The sequence below is a fragment of the Amphiura filiformis genome, chromosome 10, assembly GCF_039555335.1.
Source record: "Amphiura filiformis chromosome 10, Afil_fr2py, whole genome shotgun sequence".
Classification (NCBI taxonomy): Eukaryota; Metazoa; Echinodermata; class Ophiuroidea; order Amphilepidida; family Amphiuridae; genus Amphiura; species Amphiura filiformis.
In genome coordinates, this window is record NC_092637.1 from 15,064,768 (window position 1) to 15,086,016 (window position 21,249).

At 36.3% G+C, this 21,249-nt stretch overlaps 1 protein-coding gene across 1 annotated transcript in view; it reads right to left on the bottom strand.

Annotated features, from left to right (window-relative positions):
- Positions 1-18,454, bottom strand: part of LOC140162551 (MFS-type transporter SLC18B1-like) — a 41,864-nt gene extending 23,410 nt beyond the window's left edge. The window contains exons 1-6 of the mRNA XM_072185807.1: positions 18,110-18,454; positions 10,881-10,976; positions 9,826-9,899; positions 7,684-7,831; positions 6,657-6,725; positions 2,326-2,413 (exon numbers count right to left, since the gene is read on the bottom strand). Coding sequence (XP_072041908.1) covers positions 2,326-2,413; positions 6,657-6,725; positions 7,684-7,831; positions 9,826-9,899; positions 10,881-10,976; positions 18,110-18,409 — 775 coding nt within the window. The 5' untranslated portion in view covers positions 18,410-18,454. The remainder of the gene's footprint in view (positions 1-2,325; positions 2,414-6,656; positions 6,726-7,683; positions 7,832-9,825; positions 9,900-10,880; positions 10,977-18,109) is intronic.
- Between the last annotated feature and the right edge of the window lie 2,795 nt (positions 18,455-21,249).

The following is a 21,249-nucleotide window of genomic DNA, read 5'->3' on the forward strand; positions in this document are numbered from 1 at the left end:
AATAAGATATAGTCACTTTGCTGTACTTTGTGCACCAAACCCTCTTATCTTTTTAACCAAATATCCCACAGACTCGTGCGATATGTCAAACCTTTCCTCTGGTCATAAAGAACAAAACATTCAGTGCTCACATCTCTGTAGGATCATTGGTTAATGAGATATAGTACTTTGTGCATTTAACCCTCTATCTTGTTAACCAAATATACCACAGAGTCGTGCGATATGTCAAACTTTACCTCTGGTACGTGAAGACGGCTAGATTGGCGCGAGGTTCATATTGGTGCGTATGCACCAAATATTTATCTTGTAAACCTTAAGTAATCCTGTTTGGGCTGGAGAAAAAAAAATTGTTCCACTTTTCCCCGGTCTACCCTAGGTATATTCGTCTCAGGTTAAGCTTACTGATGTACAGGGATTGAATACGAGTGTCACGGCCCTGGTTAGTGTGCATTCAAATCAGGGATCCCTGTTCAAATCCATCTTACTTAGCCGTCGGAAATGATTGCAAATTACACATTTTTGTAATCATTTTGACCACAAAATATGATGTGAAAACACAGGTATGCAATGAGAACAAGTCCTCAAACATTTGAAATTTGTAGCTTACTACAACCTGAGACTAACTCAGCTGCAACTGCCATGTACTCATATATACCATGTACATGTCAGATGTATATTGTATTGGCAAATATCCACAAAAGCGTTCATTATAAATTTATTTTGATAAATTGTCACATTTTATGCCATGTATTAATATCCTTAAAAACTAATCGGTGGATTTGCGAATAATTTGTCGACATAAATGACCTTCGCGGAGAAACGGTGGCCCAAAATGGGTTATATTTGGTAATATGCAGACGAATGGTCAAATTAATAGAAAAATACCGGTGATAAATTTATCTGTACACATTGTCGCACTCCGAGTGACGTATGGTATAATTATTTGCAACCCTGTGGTGGATTTGCGAACAATTTGTCGACATAAATGACGTTCGCGGAGAAACGCTGGCCCAAAATGCGTTATTTTTGGTAATATGCAGACGAATGGCCAAATTAATAGAAAAATACCTGTGATAAATTTATCTGTATAAATTGTCGCACGCCTAGTGACATATGGTATATTTGCAACCCTACTGTGGATTTGCGAACAATTTGTCGACATAAATGACGTTCGCGGAGAAACGGTGGCCCAAAATGCGTTATTTTTGGTAATATGCAGACGAATGGCCAAATTAATAGAAAAATATGTGATAAATTTATATGTACAAATTGTCGCACTCCGAGTGACATATGGTATATTTGCAACCCTACTGTGGATTTGCAAACAATTTGTCGACATAAATGACGCTTGCGGATAAATTATTAGAAAAAAAGGGTTTTTTGCCTAGGCCTGTCCTCCATGCTAGGTATGATCATCAAATTTCCAAGTAGCCTTTTTAGTACTTTTTTTGGTCCTGGTGACAACCCTGCAAGTAGGATATTTCACATTGAAATTGTTTTGTTTAGAAAGGTGATTATTTAACTTAAAAAATGAGGGGTCAACCATGTCTGTAGGAAAAAATTAGCAAAGCTATGGCCAAATGTATTTTTCAAATTCTGTGACCATCATTGACGGTACCTTACAATGAATTACTGTACAAAAAAGCAAGTACCCATTATGCAACATTTTTCAGAACAGTAATCAATTTTACAGAAAAGAGATTTTATTTGAAAAAATCTTACTATCACTGTATGATAACTTCTGTATCAAGGTGTACCAATTGACACTTTTTGACTTTCAACCTGAAGTTTCTGGTGTCGAAATTTCAATTTTTTTGTATTTCCTACACAGTTATTAAGCTATTTCTGTGGTCACAAGTTGGAGTTGAAGGAGGCCCTCTATTATCTATACGCATCCGGGGCACATGATACGTGATTATAGTCTAGTTTCCTTGTGTGTAGCCTTCTTCACTCTGTACGAAGGCTACAGCATCAATGTATTGAAAAATGCAGGGTCCATCGATCATGTCAGTAAATGAATATTTTGTTTTGGTTATTCGGACTACCACCCGGCATGCAGGTATTCCTGCATTAAATACATCAGAATTATTACCATTGCAAGATGGCTTAAAGCTAGCATTCCAAGTATCTCTTATAAGCTAATAACAAATGGTGCCCGCTGGAATCTCTTGAGGCATTGTCTTTTTTTAAAGAAATTTCTTGTTGTATGTGTACTCGAAATGAAACTTGAAGCTGTAGACTGCGCAGGGTCTATAGATTGCCAAAATAATGCATGATTTGTATTAAAAACATATTTGAATTTTCTTTATAGTGGAGTATACTTACTATAAGAAGGTACAGTGAAAAAGTTGAGTACAACAAGAAGGACCAGAAAACCTCCGAATACATAAAATGGTAGAGAGTAACCACCAACCTGAAAACAAGGAAAATACCAGCGTCTTTAAAGTTGTTCTATTCCAGAAAAATAGAGCACTAAAATTTGTTTAATTAAAAAAACATTAACCTGTTTTGACAAATGAAACATAGCTAAATCCTAATCCTTTATTTCTCACTGGCAAAAAAATCATATTTTATCAGTGCAATTTGAGGGAAAATGGGCCAAAAACATTCAATTTTGCATGTTTTCTTACATTCAAAGACTTGGCACACGTCTAAGCATTCAACATTTTAAGAAAGACCCCCCTCCCGTAGAATCCCGCGTAGAATAAGAATGTGCTCATGAGTACATGTATAGGCTATGAAAATGCCTATAATTAAAACAGTATGTCAATTTGCATTATTGGTTATAAAAGATAATTATTATTAGAAAATGCCGGGGAAAATGCATAACCTGAAATTAGTCTTAGTGTAAGTCTTTGGGCATGATTGTCACGTCATACGAAAAACTCTCTAAAACACATTTTCCTTTATTTCCAAAATTTGACTTCTATTGCCGGTTAGAACTATACCTAAATGGTTAGCTATGTTTTATTTGGCAAAACAAGAATAGTGCTGTATTTTGCTGGAATCAGGATTAGACCTATTTACATGGTCAAGATGTAGGCCTATTTACAGGCCGATGAATGAAGATCATTCCTTTCCTTATTCTTTATTCGTTATTATTTTTTGCACTGTATTAGGTATAGTTATACAGTGCGAAATGTGTGTATTTTCTTACCCTATAAAGGTGTACAAGAAATTGGACAGAACACCTTCCTGACGGTTATTACTACATGTAAACCTAATAAACATCTCAAAAAAGTAACTAACCCCCCTTAAATAATGGCCATTATTCAAAAACGGGCTATTGTATTACAAATCTGTAAAATGCGTTGGAAGCAGAATCTATTTCTGCGCACTTTGACACCTCATTTGATACGATAGCCTAGAAAACAATAAAACACCGGTCAATTTAATGTAGTGAGGTCCAGATTTGAAAGTTGCACTTACAACAATACAAAAACACACAGATATCATTACACAGATTTCCTTTCCATTATACTGAATACAAATCAATAGAATTTACTGCAACTTTCAAATCTTGGGTTACATTGATTTAAGGGGGTACTACACCCCTGGCCAATTTTGTGCCTATTTTTGCATTTTTCTCAAAAATTTTAGCGCATTGGTGACAAGTAAGATATGTATATTATAGGGGCAAGGACTACAACTACTGCACTGAAAATTCAGCAACTCAAGGCAAGTAGTTATTGATTTATTGATCAAATATTGGTTTTCCTCATTTTTGACTGTAACTCCACAACTGTTGTCTGTGCTGAAATAAAATTTCCAGTGCAGTAGTTGTAGTCCTTGCCCCTATAATATACATATCTTACTTGTCACCAATGCGCTATAATTTTTGAGAAAAATGCAAAAATAGGCACAAAAATTGGGCAGGGGTGTAGTACTCCTTAAATGTACGCTGTGACGTCAATATTTAGTCAATTGCTGCAAATGAGGTGTCAAAATGCGCAGAAATAAATTCTGCTTCCAGCGCATTTTACAGATTTGTAATACAACCTCCTGTTTATGAATAATGGTCATTATTTAAGGGGGGTCAGTTACTTTTTTGAGATGTTTATTATTTCAGCATTTTGGGTATAAGAATTTGACGCAAATTGGATATTATGGATTTAATGTTGGTATTATGTATTCAAATTTCGACTTCTTGAGCTATAAGATCCTAGAACCGGACCTCAGCTCAGCTAGCTAGCTATCATGAATCATAGGCATAATAGCTATTGTTATGATTCCAATCCATTGTTATGATATCAGTGGATTCCAATCATGATAAATGATGCGACCAGTGAAGAGTAAAGATTCACAATAGGATTAGGCAACAAGGCATTGCATTTTTATACCACAATTATTATGATAAGGAAGTCCAAAAGGTATTACGTCTGTCCAATTAACTTACAAAAATATGGGGCGATTTTTTTCCCAATTTGGGTTTCTTGCAAATTTGTGATGATATTAAACTTAAAAATATTGTCTGATAGTTTCAGACCGGAATATAACTGCCAAGTTAATTCCTACTCTCAACATTGTCAATAACATTTTTAAGGCCGATATCTCAATTTCCCATTTTATAATACCATAATTTCCGAACTCAATTTCTTCGCTTATGAATGTCCGATTTCATTGGGGAAAACAGCGTTGTGGAGCAAAATATCTCTATTTAAGATGTGTAAAAATCTCAAAATTCTTAACCTGCCCAAAAGTATCTCCTTTTGACATGACACGTCACAAATGTTCTAGTGGACTTCTACTTTTAAAGTAAAAGAGTCAAACCGTCCTATCACGTAAGGTACGGAAGCATATTAGTGCCAAAAAAGAACAATATTTAAAAAAATGTCCGTACATACTACATCTATCAGAAAAGGAAAAAGAAAAATACTGCTTTATAAGGGAGTGTTCATAAATACTTTGAATACTTTAATAAAGGGGTTGGAAAAGTTGAAACTTCCGACATCAAAATTTTTAAGATCCCGCTAAAAAAGGTGGATTTATTTTTTGATCCCCCTTTTTATGGCCTAACATTTTTTTGATCCCGCCCTTCATGTCCTAAAAAAGAAACCAGAAATATATGTTATTAACTCAATTTTGGAGTTATTACTCATTGGAGTTACAATTACATTACAACATAATTGTAAAGTGTAAACAAATTTGTTGATTTGAAGCTTGAGAGTACACAATTGAGCGCGCAAAAATTTTGGAATGTGCATGCCTTGTTGTACATTTTACCCTGTACTTTTACCCTCAAATTTTTTGAACCCCCTATTAGGCCAAGTAAAAATAAAAACATGTTGATGTTTTGAAAACAGGGAAGGAGGAGGGGCTTTTTTTTTTTACGAAACTGCTCTAAATACCCATATTCAACTCCTTATTTAGTGTATTCGGTGTTGTGAATGATATCTGAAAATGAGGAGACACTTTTATTGTATTGGAAGGAAGGCCCCTCCTGTGATCACAAAACTCTTCTTAAATGTGTCTTATACATTTACAAGGCTGTATACAATTTCAACTTCTCAAACATCTTTGAGAAGAAGTTATATAAAAAATTACAATATAAAAAGAAATTTGAAATATCTCGAAAAAAAGAGGGCGGGGACGCTAAACTTGTTTATTTTTTTGGACTTAATTTGTATACCCTTTTTAGGACCTCAATTTCGTTCATCCCCCTATATTTTCCACCTCCTCCCTACCAAAGTATTTATGAACACTTCATTATAACAATCCTCTTTGTTGAAGACAATTTAATATAAGCCTTCTTCAAAATCTGTGCCCCATTAAATCAAAACGAGATAGATTTAAATTTTGAAGTTTATAGCATCGTAGCCAGTTACGCATTATCTGGGAAAACAACCTGATGGGGGCAGACGAGAGTTTAAAATGTTCTACATTTTGTTTAGTGTTTCCTGTGTACGAGCTAAATTAAGTTCAGCTTTCACTGGACTATTCCATTTAAAATCCACACTACCCCTGTGGAAGATTTTGGGGGAATATGAATTTCAAACAGAATCAGCACATTAGGCAGCTCCATTTGAATTTCTATGATACACCCTCTGAAAAAGATCCAACCTGAATCCTCCTTGAAGAAGAGTGAGTTTCAAATGGAGCTGCAAATGTGTTAATTCCATTTGTTTGAAATTCATACTCCCCCTGTGGAAGATATGTCCAAAATCTTCCACAGGGGTAGTGTGGATGTAACTGGAATAGCCCATTAACAGCCCGGATAAATTTATCATGGCGACTATGATAAAGATGCACTATATTCAAAAGTTGCCCAATTGAAAATGTTGCTTTTGTTGCCGAAGTGCCTGGTCACCGGGTGACCAATCCTGTATAGAGAATGTATTATTGTATTGCAGATTGCGAATCAATAGAACAAAGGAGATTTAAGCAACAGAATTGGCATAATGCTCTCCTAGTGGGCCACTTATTAGGATAAATACGTTAGCCACTTGTGCAATTCCATAATTTTTATAAAGTATAAAGTTTATACGGGGGTAATTTCAATGAGGAATAGTTTGCAATATCTGAGACGTTCTGTTACCTATGGGTATAGGTAACATAGTGAAACGGGTCAAGTCCTGTTGGTGGTGACCTAAATGCCCTAGATAGGGCAAACTATTCCTTTTCTGTTGCCATTACAAGGCGAAAAAGTTTTAACTCACCCTGTAGAATCCACTCCCAATCGGTCCGCCCAGAAGAAATCCTAGTCCAATAAAAGACTCCATTATGCCCTGCATGTACAACAATTTGAAAACATCATTGTCATGATTGTAGTCAGTGTGTGTTACACTACCAGATTCATATTGTTGCCGACCCCAGAGGTACGCTGATGCCCATCTTCTCTGTGGCTACTCTAGAGTACCAGTACAATACCAATCGAATGCAAGTGTGTGTACTGTTACGTCAGGTAATACCGAAGTGTGTACTCTAGAGTACCCACACGAGTACTCTAGAGTACCGATTGAGTAGCTGGGCAGCAGTGTACCTCTGGGTGCGGCAGCAATAGGAATCTGGTAACAAACAAACAAACAAACCAAATTTATCTTTGAAATGAGACATCGAAATAGTTCATGCACTCGTTACAGTTTTGATGCGGGGGGGGGTGGGTCTTCGAAAACAAATTATACGGGAGTGTGCCACGCAAACTTTCGGATGATGCCGATTTCTCTACATTTTCCTGTTTTGCTGCCCATCAGTATACCAATTTTCAAATTGCACCCAAATTCGCTATAATTGGGCGCTTTATGGGCACTTTTGCCCCGACTTTGCGCGCATTGATCTCTACTGAAAACCCACCAAGCGATATACCAAAATCGCTGAAAAGGTATCCCAAAACCTTGGCACAATCCCATACCTTCAAATATGGAGAAATCCACGGGTTTTGATGTTTTTTCGCTTTCCAGGTTATCGCCCAAGAAGCTTCATTTTTTTAATAAGAAGCTTATTCAAACGATAAACAAATTACCAAGAATATCGGTCAAGAAAAATAATGCGAATGAGATCAGATCGAAAAACATGTTGGCAGCATCATGATTAATTTAATTGAATGATTTATGTACATTTTTGCCGTTTGGGGAATATTTAACCATTTTGATTATGGTAAAACTGAGGCATATGTATCCAACATACATACTTTACTTTTGCCAACTGGACTCAATTAATGTATGATCATGATAATCAAATACTTACGAAGAGAATCGCCTCATTCCCAGGGAAATTGTAAGATATCATTGCCGTACACGACGTATTAGCTGCAGCATGCCCGATAGCCCACACAAACAAGGTAGCGAGTGTAAACCAGAAGAATTCGACCTCTGATGTTAACTGCACCTGTGGACTAAATTTAGATGTAAATATTGGCTTATTGGTACAGAATATTATTGTTGGGACCGATAGTTTGATCAGCTCGTAATAGGCGGGAAATCTCTAGTAGGCTTTTACTACGCCGAAAAGTAGACCCACATTAAGAATGCTATTAGTTGATTTGTCTGGTCTATACTTTGTGTGTTAAAGAAAGTAGACAAAGTATACGACTTGAATTAATAATTCGTGATGGTCCTGGTGAGATATCACAAGAAATTTCTCAAAATAAAATATTTTGATATTAATCCGCGATGTTATAAGGCCCGCCGATTACGATCCGATCAAAGTATACTAACCTCGACTGTAAGTATCAAAAACAACGTCTAAGAACAATGACGAAAAGGACAAAAAAACAACAAAAAACCCGGCCGAACTGGCGCATGGGATTGGGAAGCAGTTTTTTAGGGAACACACTTGAAAACTGTAAAAAGCATTGTAGGCACACTACAGTGAAGATGCATTCGAGGTCTCGATTTTTGGCTCTTATTCGCACACATGCAGTAGCGTTACAGAAAAAAGGGCAAAACATACATTTCCCAGTGCAATATATATATTTTAACATTAAAAAAAATGGGGGATGGAAAAAGAAAACGATAATAAAAAGTATCATATCAGGATTCGAACCCGGGATTCAAGCGTGGGAGTCCCGCGCACCTTTAAAGCCATAATGTGCGGTCAATTTATTTCAAACCCGATTTATTTTTTTTGGCATAGCATATTTGTAATGTTACACATGTCCCAACTCACGTCTGGATTCAGTCATTGTATTTTTAGGACAACAGAGCAAGTTTGAATTAAAGTCATACATGTAATAACGTGATTTTAAATCCCCATGCATAGAACACCACAGTTATGGCTAATATCGTAAGTGATTTTTTTCTTACCTTAATAGTTTTCCTGACAGTTAATTGTTAGTGATAGTATTTTACAAGAGTCATTCAGTACACTCGAAATTTTAACAAGGATTTAAAAATAAATCCTTAAAGGTTATAATTAGGGACCAATCAATTTTAGATTTAAAATTAATTTTATAGATTTGAATTTTAAATCTTAAAGATTTAATTCTAAATCTTATATTTGATTGGTCCCTAATCACAATCGATTAAGATTTATTTTACCTTCGCTCTTATAACTTTGCTTCTGTAAATCGTAGCTTGCTTCAAATTTAGCATGATTATACATTGGATTATACATCAGAACCAAAATACGATTTGATACACCGTAACGGTAAATAATTGTAAAACATTTACATGAAAATATGTGTGTATCCCTCCAAATGTATAACCAACCAGCAAGATGACCAGTTATGAGAATGCATTTTAGATTTAAAAAGATACATTAGCATCAAATTTTATTATTGTTGCTATGTCTGATGGTGTTTCAGAGCATCTGCTTCGGTATATGTATGAAATCAATTTTAATCACCACATTTTTTCACTTGCTAGTTTCAAATTAATTATTTCCAGTAAGCACTTTTTTAATACAAAAAAATATTTTACTGCTATGTCTGATGGTGTTTCAGAGCATGATAATCTGCTGGGAACCATATTGAAATCAATCAGCATGATAATCTGCTTGGGGATGTATGAAATCATTTTTAAGTGTTGTTTCAAAGCTATAAGTTAAAAAATAATGGCACCAACCTCCTTTTGTCATTTGCTATTTTCAAATTAAATGTTCAATTACCAAGTGCCACATCCATAGTAGGTTTAAAATACTTCCAGTTAGCACTTTTTCTAATACAAATAATTTCTACATGAACATTTTTGGGCATTTTCAAGAAAAACATTAAATTTAAAAATTCTTATCTAAATTATTCTATAAGTGCAAAAAAGGTTGGCATGTGGGGAATAGTGTACTTTGGGATTGACAGATCCCTGAATGTCCATTTAAACAATATTTTGACAATAATGTCAGTGTTCGTTTTATAGATTGAGTAAAATACAAGAAGTTATTAATTCTACTTACGCCATAAGAATTGAAGACCCTCCGACTAAAAAAGCACCGGCGACGAATGCAAACTTGGGGCCTATATGAGAAAGCTAAAATGGAAACAAACGATTACATATCAAAATCCATCTCTACCTCCACCTTCACCTCTGTATTCACCTCCATCTTCATCTTCATCTTCATCTTCATCTTCATCTTCATCTTCATCTTCATCTTCATCTTCATCATCTTCATCTTCATCATCTTCATCTTCATCTTCATCTTCATCTTCATCTTCATCTCCATCTCCATCTCCATCTCCATCTCCATCTTCATCTTCACCTTCACCTCCACCTTCATCTCCATCTCCATCTCCATCTCCACCTTCACCTCCACCTTCATCTCCACCTTCATCTCCATCTTCATCTCCATCTCCACCTTCACCTCCACCTCCACCTTCATCTTCATCTTCATCTTCATCTTCATCTCCATCTCCATCTTCTCCTCCACCTCCACTTTCATCTCCATCACCATCTCCATCTCTACATCCACCTTCATCTAATCATCTTCATAGTTAGATCAGCTCGTAATCGGCGGGTTTAACTCTTACCACTGCGCCGAAAAGTATATAGACCCACGTTAAGAGTGATAGGCCTAATAGTGACCCGTCTGGTCACTATTGTGCAAGTTTGAGTAAGTATTCAAGGTATAGGACTTGAATAAATAATATTGATATTAGTCCGCAATGTTATAAGGCCCGCCGATTATGAGCTGATCAAACTATAGGCCCTATCTTCATCTATTATCTTCATCTATCTTCATTTTCATCTTCTTTGTCGTCATCTTCATCTTCATGTTCATCTTTATCGTCTTCGTCACGACCATCTTCATTGTCATCATTATCACCGTCATTGACATCGTAATCATCTTCATTTTATTCACCTTCATCATCATCACTGTGCATCCACAGATATATCTGTGGTGCATCATAATCATCAACAACTTCAACATCATCACCATTCTCCTCCTCCTTTTTCATCTTCGTCTTTACGACCTATTTCATTATCATTTTGAAGAATTGAAAATACACTTACAAATTGACCAATAAGGATAGAAAACAAAGAGGCAACTCCAGCGAAGAGAGCCAGTAGGAGTCCTACTTGAAAGGGCGAGAGGCCTTTGTCTTTTGCCTGCAATGTAAACACAAATTTATACAGAATACTGGAATTTAAAATATACAAATTTAATATATACTTTCGTTGGCACTGTAAATCTTCGTTGAACATTTTAATTATGTAATGCCCGGGGCACTCCCAGTTTGCAGTTGACGCATATCACTAAGACCCCCTTTCTTCTTTTTCAGGATCGCTGGCACTCAAAGACCCCGGGCAAAGACTCTATATTTTGGAAATATACTCTGTCACCCAAGGACTCCAATGTTATTTTTTCGAACACATGCTCTGTCACCTAAGTCACCTAGACACCGGTTATTTTTTCCATTCGATCTGCCCCCCTATTATTTTTCAATAGCTTTCAATTGACCAGCAACTTTCTTTAATCACTTTTGTTTATTGTTTTAATAACAAAGCCAATCCAAGCATTTTGGCTCCGTTGTTTTAATATCATGTTCTCATCAAATGCCCCATAATTTATACCAGTATTTCCAAAAGTCCGTATAATAGGCCTATAGACATAGGATTATAAATTTTTGGTTGTGTTTCTGCCTCTGGTTTACCGTTAAACTTGACTTTTGTGTGTTGTTTACCGATTGCCTATAGCATCTTACCAGCATTTTGGGGGCATTTGCACTGCTTATATATTTGGGTAAATTTGGAACATTATTATTATATTCCTTACACTCATTATAACTAATGACAATTAAAGGAGGATTTCGTGATCCTAGCATTCTCTTTTTTAATATGACATTTTTCAGTAGATATCCACGAAAAAAGCTTATTCCCAAAATTTCAGTTGATTCCGATTTTGCGTTTGCGAGTTATGCATGATTATGTGTATTACACTGCTCCATAGACATTGTGTTGTAATTTCGTTCCGGTATGGTACACCAGAACGAAATTCAAATTTCACGATATTTTTGCGAAACGAATTAATTTGCAAGAAATATTTGGTACATAAACATTACGTAGCCAGAGGTTTCCAGTGGTATAAAAATCTTAACTTTTTTTGAGAAAAGTGTGGAGATGAGGCTATGGATCACGAAATGCCTTAAATGCCCATGTTTTAACGCAATATAATATTATTATTTATGATAAAAAAAAAAACATTTTAGAGCTATTAGACCTGATTTATGATACTGATATTGTTTGTACATTTGACTAATTTTGGGCACAATTAAGGGATCTGGAATGAGCGTTTTGAGCGTTTCGACAGTATTTTTGTGGGACATGAGAGCACATCAGACATATCGAATTGCATTCTGAATACGAAGAATACGATGTCTTTCTGATATCAAATAATTTTCATTTTTTGAAATTCACGATATAGGCCTAATACAAATTTTATGACAAATTATTAAAATTTGATATTTCTTACATTTTTGATATCTTATAGCTGGGAGGAAAAGCCGACGATCAATTGAAAATTTTAACCTTTCATATTGAAGATATGGATTTTTTTCCCCAAAAGACCTATTTTGTTTGGTGTTTTTGGGAAAAAAATCCATATCTTCAATACGAAAGGTCAAAATGTTCAATTGATCGTCGGCTTTTCATCCCACCTACATACACTTTAAGTAGGCCTATAAATCATCAGATTTATAAAGTTTACTTATTAACTGTTAAATATCAAAAATATCAATTTTAATCATTTGCCATAAAATGTGTATTACATTGCGAATTTCAAAATTATTTGATATCAGAAGGACATTCTTCGTATTCAGAATCCCACAATAAATACTGTCCAAACGTTCATACCCCATCCCTTAAGCATATTTTGTTTTAGCCATGTTGTGGTCAAAACCCCATTCCAAACTCTTTGCACACGAAGAAGGCTTACAACAAAATACAAACAACGAGTGTGTTTTTAGGGACAAAATGCCAGTAATAAGCACTTCTAAATGGTTTTTGTCACTTTTTTTGTCACTTTCCATTGATTCCAAAAATAGTTTAAAACAAATTATGTCCTAAACAGACTACAATGGTTCATTACGTGTCAAAATCACAATATTTGGGCAAATTGCCTCAAAAATAACTGTAAATGAAATTTACATTTTTTTCTGGATTCTTTGATTCCTCGTGTGTTCGCATCGTTCTCTTACAAAGAATTTAATTGACGACCCGATTGGGTTCAAATACAGCTTGACAGACAAAATATTCAAATTCAAAATATCCGAATTAACAAACGCAAACTTGCCGATACAATTAACATATTTCCAAAATAGAACCAGTTTATAGAATAATAACGAAGACATGTTGCACTAAAAAGTTTGTAGCGGCGGCCCCTTAGAGAACTACACAGATATACAATTTATTTAATAGGAATCTACATGTATAGCCTATAGTCTGCGTAAATTTGCATGCATAATATGATTTATGATGGATGGCTCTTTTGAAGATTTTGTTGACTATCAAATTCACCTAGAATCAAATTGGATCTGCATGAGTGGTCTACAGATACAAATTGAATAACTACTGTGCACTGTGCATGCACACATATTAAGGGATCTGGAATGAGCGTTTTAAGGGTTTCGACAGTATTTTTTGTGGGACATGAGAGCACATCAGACATATCGAATTGCATGCTGAATACGAAGAATGTCTTTCTGATATCAAATAATTTTCATTTTTTGAAATTCACGATATGATACAAATTTTATGACAAATTATTAAAATTTGATATTTTTCACATTTTTGATATATAACAGTCCTCGAAGTAAATTTTATAAATCTAATGATTACATTCTTAAAGTGTATGTAGCTGGGAGGAAAAGCCGACGATCAATTGAAAATTTTGACCTTTAATATTGAAGATATGGATTTTTTTCCCAAAAAGACCTCATTTTTTGTGTGTTTTGGGGAAAAAAATCCATATCTTCAATACGAAAGGTCACAATTTTCAATTGATCGTCGGCTTTTCATCCCACCTGCATACACTTTAAGTATAAATCATCAGAAAATTATTTGATATCAGAAGGACATTCTTCGTATTCAGAATGCGATTTGATATGTCTGATGTGCTCTAATGTTGTTTTTTTCAAAAAGACCTCATTTTTTGTGTGTTTTGGGGAAAAAAATCCATATCTTCAATACGAAAGGTCACAATTTTCAATTGATCGTCGGCTTTTCATCCCACCTGCATACACTTTAAGTATAAATCATCAAATGTATAAAGTTTACTTCGAGTACTGTTAAATATCAAAAATATCAATTTTGATCATTTGCCATAAAATGTGTATTACATTGCGAATTTCAAAAAATCAAAATTATTTGATATCAGAAGGACATTCTTCGTATTCAAAATGCGATTCGATATGTCTGATGTGCTCTAATGTCCCACAATAAATACTGTCCAAACGTTCATACCCCATCCCTTAATACCAATGCCAGACTACTTTGTTCACGACAGCCCCTACGAGGAGTTTCACTAGGCCTCTGAGAAGCGATCTTGAGCAGCACTACAATCAAAAATTGAAAATCAGTGATTAACACCGGGGTTTAACATACATAGGCTACAAACGGGCTACAGCGCTACTTTAATTTTCATAAAATAATACAGACACTGCATTTTTACAAAACATATTCAAATGTAATATCTCACCCTTCAGATCCTCTTGAAAACAAACAAATTAGCCCTAACTGAAACTAAAATTCAACAACTTTTCCCCATCTCAACATTTAAATTCACGTTGCCACTTTTTCCTGAGACAAAATATTCATTCGCTAAGGGATATAGTTTCTAGGGATCTGACAGTAACGTTTGCACAGTATTTTTGTGGGACTGCAGACACATCAGATAGCCTACACCAAATTGCATTCTGAATACGAGGAATGTCCTTCTGATATCAAATAATTTAGATTTTTTGAAATTCGCGATATAATACAAATTTTATGGCAAATTTTTAAAATTTGATACTTTTGATAGTCCTCGAAGAAATCTTTATAAATATTCGATCCAAATTTAGCCACAGTTATGCAAATTTCTGCTCATTTTAATGCTTACTTTTTCTGAGAAATGCATTCAGGGTGCACGGCCGTATAATACTATTTGGTGGTGTGAAATTTGAAGACCATCTTAACATATCAAAATAAATATTCGATTTTTTCATGTCTAAGCAGAGGTCACGACTTGAGGCTAAATATCTGAATCAATGGCCCGGATTAGTGTTTCTCAAATTAAAAAATACATTCTAAGCCACCTTTTCTATAAATAAGACACAAATTGTTACTTGTTTCTTCGAAAATTATAAGAAAAGTTTTCTTTTAGAAATGTGCCAAATTGGGGTAAAATGGGACGCCATTGATTTACTGTGTGGCAACTCGCACTGTCCCATCTTGCCCCAACAAAAAAAAAAATCCCATAGTAAATCAATAGCGTCCCATTTTACCCAAGCTGTCCCATTTTACCCCAGCTTCTTTACAGCAACAATTTCGCATGGGGTAAATTTGGACGCCTTTATAAAATAATGAAGCCGGAGGCCGATGGGCACCATTTTTTGTGAAACATAAGTCTACTAGACTCTTGGTGATAAACATTTTGTTTTGTATTGGTCACTTGTCAGGTATTAGTATTATAGCCGAGTAAAATTAGGTGTCCCATTTTGCCCCTTACTTGCCCCGTTTCCCTGAGGCGTAAATGCCGGTGCTGCGTGCAAAACCACATAGGCCTACTGATGTTGCAAAATATGATATTTTGTATACTTTCCAAAAGCGTGGGGTTGTTTTGCATAGGCAAAAATACATAATTCTGCACAATTACAGTTCAGTTGTTAGCAATTGTAGGCCTATCTGATAATCGCCGTTGAGGCGTGAAACTCTCGAGTAATAAAATCATGCTATTATAACATAATTACGCTGTTTTATGTATTTTATTACACGCTCTACTATCTAATAGTATCGAGCACTATTCTCAGCTGTTTTGATTAACTATAATATATTACAATACTGCAAAATATCCCGGCAAAATATGTAGTTTTGCAAAATGCAAAACTTTACGGTCACTATGAAAAAGTACAAGTTTTGCTGGGAGACACCGTGCAGTTCGTGTTTCTGAATAAGAGCGCATATGATAGGCAACTAATAATATTTTAAAAGACAAAATATAGCAAATAGGAGTGTAACACAGATGAATTAGCAATCTTTCTCCACAATCCTAAATTATTGCGTATATTCTTTGAACCAAAAGTAGAGAATGATTGTATTCAGTGACCGTCTGTAATGTGTATCAATTCTGCCCCTAAACCGAACAACAACGGCCAAATGAAGCTATTAAAAATGACATGTGGTTACCCAAATTCATTTGCTACTGGTTTAGTTGCGTTTAACTAAAGATGGCCAGGGCCGGATTTACCTTTTTTGGGGCCCTGGGCCAGGCCAAAATTTGGAGACCCCAATCGCACCGTGAGGAAGGCATGTGCACTCAAGTGGCCAAGTTTTGATCTTCTAATATGAGATTTGCGCACGAAGGGCGCGAAAAAAAATTCATTTTTATACCATTTTAGCCCAAATTGAAGCTGACCTTTGCTATATAACAGGCCAGTGCGCGCGATTTTGCAATTTTTTGCCCAAAACATGGTGTTTTTCGGCTAAAATGGCAATTTTGGGGGCCCCAAAAATTTGGGGGCCCTGGGCCCGGGCCCATCTGGCCCTATGGTAAATCCGGCCCTGAAGATGGCAATGTTCAGAGTGACCTTAAACTCTCCGTAAACAGCATATAGGTGTCGATGGGGCGCATCGTGCATTGGGTTAATGCATTGTGTTCATAAATGCTTTGGTGGGGGAGGGGGAAGTTTGAACCTCGAACATCAAAAAGGGTGGATAGGGCCTATTATTTGATCCCTCTTTTATGGTCTAAAATTTTGTTGATCCCACCCCTTCACATCCTGAAAAAGAAATAAGGACATGCACTTTACTCTTTGCCGTCTCCATTTCATTCCTGAAAAATCTCGGGGGGGGGGGGGCTCCCCCTTGGATACGCCCTTGCAATCAAGACATTTTAGTAGTGGGACAGTGACACTATGTTTGGCTCATTCGCTCTCGTTTCCCCTGCCCAGTATGTTAGAAAACTGTGAAAACCTACTTTGTACTACCATATTTAAAAAATCAATAAATAAAATACTGATTTAAAAATGTTTCAAGAAAGGGTGGAATGACCTTAAGCTTCCCTCCCAATTTTGCCAAAAATTGCTTTCCCCACTTTCGGCTGGCCAAAATCCTTGCCACCCCCAAATTTTACACGACCACCGCACACCGACACCGCCTGGCTAATAACGGGATCGATACACGTGAATTGCTATGCACGATTTTGATATCAGACGAAAATCTTCGAATACTGGGTTAGAAATTGATGAATATCTCCCGCAAATGAATTTTTCTCAAGAAACCAGATGTGGTCTCATACACTTGAAAATACGTGTTGAACAGATATGATATTCGCTAGAATGCGCTTTGAAAATTGGCCGTGCGCTTTGAACTCAAAATCGGACCATTTTATATTGCGTTGGTCCTGTAATACCCTGTATGGACTACAGCGTGTAGTACAGCTGCACTCACTGTAGGCAGTATAAAAGTCGATGACCATTGACCTCAATGGAGTATACAAGCTTATTCACGCACAACCAAGATCAATTACCCGGCATTGTGAGTAGCCTTAGTTATGTCCCTCGACTTATTATTAGTTCTAAAGAGCTTTAAAGGTTTGAACCAAATGCATGGCTAATCATGGCCATGGATTCAACCTACCATGGCGATTCCTGCCATGAAGATATAGGGTCGATGACACTGTGCACCGGGGCTCATAATTATTGCACAGCCCCTTATTTGGATGCGAGTTCGAAACATATGGTCAAATATAAACGGTTCGCCCCATTGGGCTATTCCATTTAAAATCCACACTACCACTGTGGAAGATTTTAGAAATATCTTCCACAAAGGGAGTATGTTTTTCAAATGTAATAATAGGTCAGGGTTAATCAGGGTTAATCAGTTTAAAACCCATACTCCCCCTGTATCGTGTCTTTACCTATATATCTTCCACAACTGGAGTGAGCATTTGAGTCACCCAAATGTCTATTCTATTTGAAACTCATATTCCCTCTGTGGAAGACTTTAGCTAAATCTTCCATATTAATTGAACAGCCCATTCTTACCTTCGGTGGGTAAAACGGTGCCAGTAATGCAAATGGTAAATATAAAGCAAAGATGAGGACCATCTCTACCAAGAATGCCAATCTCCTCCTTCTACCACTCAAAGGCTGCTCCTCCTCCTCCCCTCTCTGTGTTGACGGTGCGGATGGAAACTCCTTAGCAGAAGATGCAGAACTGGCGCTGCCATCGGAAAAGGGAGATCCGCTCCTATCATCTCCGTCTTTCTTGGAACCATTTATAGAATGTCCATTTTCAATATCACCAGTTCCAGAACCATATGTTTTGCTATCCTTTGTGTTCATGTTGTGCTCAAGATAATCAGTTCCACTTGTAATGTAGTAGGCCTACAAGCTACGTGGAATTATCGAGATAAAAAATAAAGTTGAATACGTTATAACAATGGTAGTCATATCGACCAAAAGATAAATGACTGACTATCATTCCGCAGTCTAAGTGGCCTCCAGGATTTGATCATAATAACTTTATATACTCAGATTTTGTGCAGTGGAACAGATTTTATACATGCCTCTATTACTTACTGCTACATACAGGCTGGATAATACGACATACGACAAAAACATACGTTACCTTCCATACCATTCTGCTTCTTTCCTTATCCGTACATGTAGCACAGGTATTTAGCGTGTAGTATAGGCCTATAGGTATTTAGCGTGCAGTATTGTAATACAGTTTCGACAAGTTTTCTGGGTAGTCGTGCTTGTCCTGCACGTCTAAATCTTACACGCAATTATATAAAATAATCTTTAATTCATAATACTCACTGCGGCATGGATAATCGGGTGAATAATCTAGAGATTATTACGCTGTTATTATGCATAATAATGGCATATATCTGCTGGTAAGTGTATTACCAGAGAGTAGTTATCATTCATGTGTACAATCCTGATCTGAAATCTGTCAAATAATACAACCCACGGATTCAACCCCATATTAACCCGTACATAATAGATTCCAATGCATGAGTGAACCAGGCCTATTGAAACATCAAAGCTAAATAAATCCGTGAAAGAATTGCGACCTTGGTATGTATTGTAAAATATAATAAGTAATGCAGGTAGTAAGAACTATAAAATAGCTGCCTTTTAAAACATAAGTAGATTGCCATACATTCGTGACAGTGGGTAAATATACATTTAAATTCGCAGTGCTATCTACTGAAGATAACATAACTGTCGTTTTTCTCTTTTGGTAAACGATTATTAAACATCCTCCAACTCTTGATATTAAAATGTTATTTACTACTGAAGATACAAGTTTGTAACATTAAAATGAAAAAGTTTATTTTACCAAATACAACCTTATTGTTCAAGATTTGCCTTGTTTTGGATGAACGAAAAGTCGCAGTATTTTCGTCTCATGACCAAACTGAGCGCTCGCTATGTTCGTGAGCATGGTGAGGGCCGGCCACAAACTGCGGCTACAACTATTAACACAAGTATAGGCATCAAGGCCAAAAAAACTACATTCTAAAAGACAAGTGGGTGTGTCGAGTTCCGGCCACTTCACTAAATGAAAAAATTATCTTGCAACAGTGCATGCCGAAAATAAAAAGAAAGTTGTTGCTAACTTCTTGGTATCAGCGCCATTTTTTACAGTCCATATCATATTTTGGTAACCGGATGTTCGAATAAAATAAGATTTTCAGTCTTGTAATGAGGAGAGCATGGACTTTCACATACGGTATTCAAACTAAAAAAAATCTATATGTCCAATAGCGCTACCAGAGAGTTGATATTCTTGAGAGTGCACTCTATTCACGTGGTTTCTTTTCCAACGCTAAAAGATCACGAATTTTGGTGGTTTGCAAATGAAAAGTGTCCGCACTATCGATTGATTACGTAACAGTTATGAATAATTTATTAGGTTTTTCAATGCAATCGCCTCGACCCATTAATACATTATTATCTGTATTATCAAAGTAATTGGAATAGCAATACGGTGAGTTCACTGAACTACGCCCTAATACTGATGGAGTTTTAATGGCGTTAATCCTCTCCATACACAGATGAACAAATACAATAGATGAAGGTCAACACGTATGACCTCCTATGTGACATGTTATAATGTGATGTACAAAACCTGAATATCATAAAGATCAGTATTCGTTTGTGCATATGAACTGCACATTTACGTTGCTAAATATTACTCATTATATATAATGACAAATATTGGTATTATGACAATACGGTATATACATTGTATATAAAACGACTAATAGATCCTACTATCATGGCGTCAGGTCAATGTTCATCATATCCCGTATGTTTCTTAAAATTCATTCATATTTGAGATAAATTGCTGTGCCCATTTTATATGTGCACAGGTAGATCCGTGTTTTTTTAATTTTAATTTCCTTTTAATGAAAGAATTAAGGTTTTCCACTGCACGGGGCCACAAGGGTGATACTAATTTTAATGCTATATTTTCAAAACGAATACGTGTTCCCGGTTGGCTCTATAGCGATTTCACAGAAAAGGTATTTCTAGTGAAATGCAGCGTCGGACTCTAGCTGAGAGCGTAGCCTAAGTCATTACGGACTCCAAGATGGGCTCTCCATACACAAATGAACAAACACAAAGGAGGGTAGTCTCCTCCGTGACCAGCTTGATTTCGATGGAGCGGAACCAAATTGGCTGCAGAGGAGACGGGTCATTTTGCTATGCAAATGAGTTGAGTGTCATAGCCCTGGCGCTACCTTAATATTATATTGATCTTATATAGCTATGCCCGGAGCTGCCGGGGGTTGTTAAAAAAATAACGGGGATGTGCCACGCAGACTTTCGGATGCTGACTTTCTCTATACCTACTTTTTGCTCTTTTTGCCACCCATCAGTATACCAATTTATCACAACAAACACCCAAAAAGCACCCAAATTTGCCCTTATTGGACGCTTTTAGGGGCACTTTTGCCCAAATGCGCCAAAATTGGGCGCATTAGTCTCCACTGAAAACCCACCCATCGATATATCAAAATTAAAGGTACCCCAAAACCGTGGCACATATCCCCGTATACCTTCAACTAGGGAGAACCCCCTCCGGGAGGGGATGAGTAAAGGAAATAATAATTGCACATGATTTTTCTATTTCCATATTAAAGCCTTAAGGGAAAGGGTATGAACGT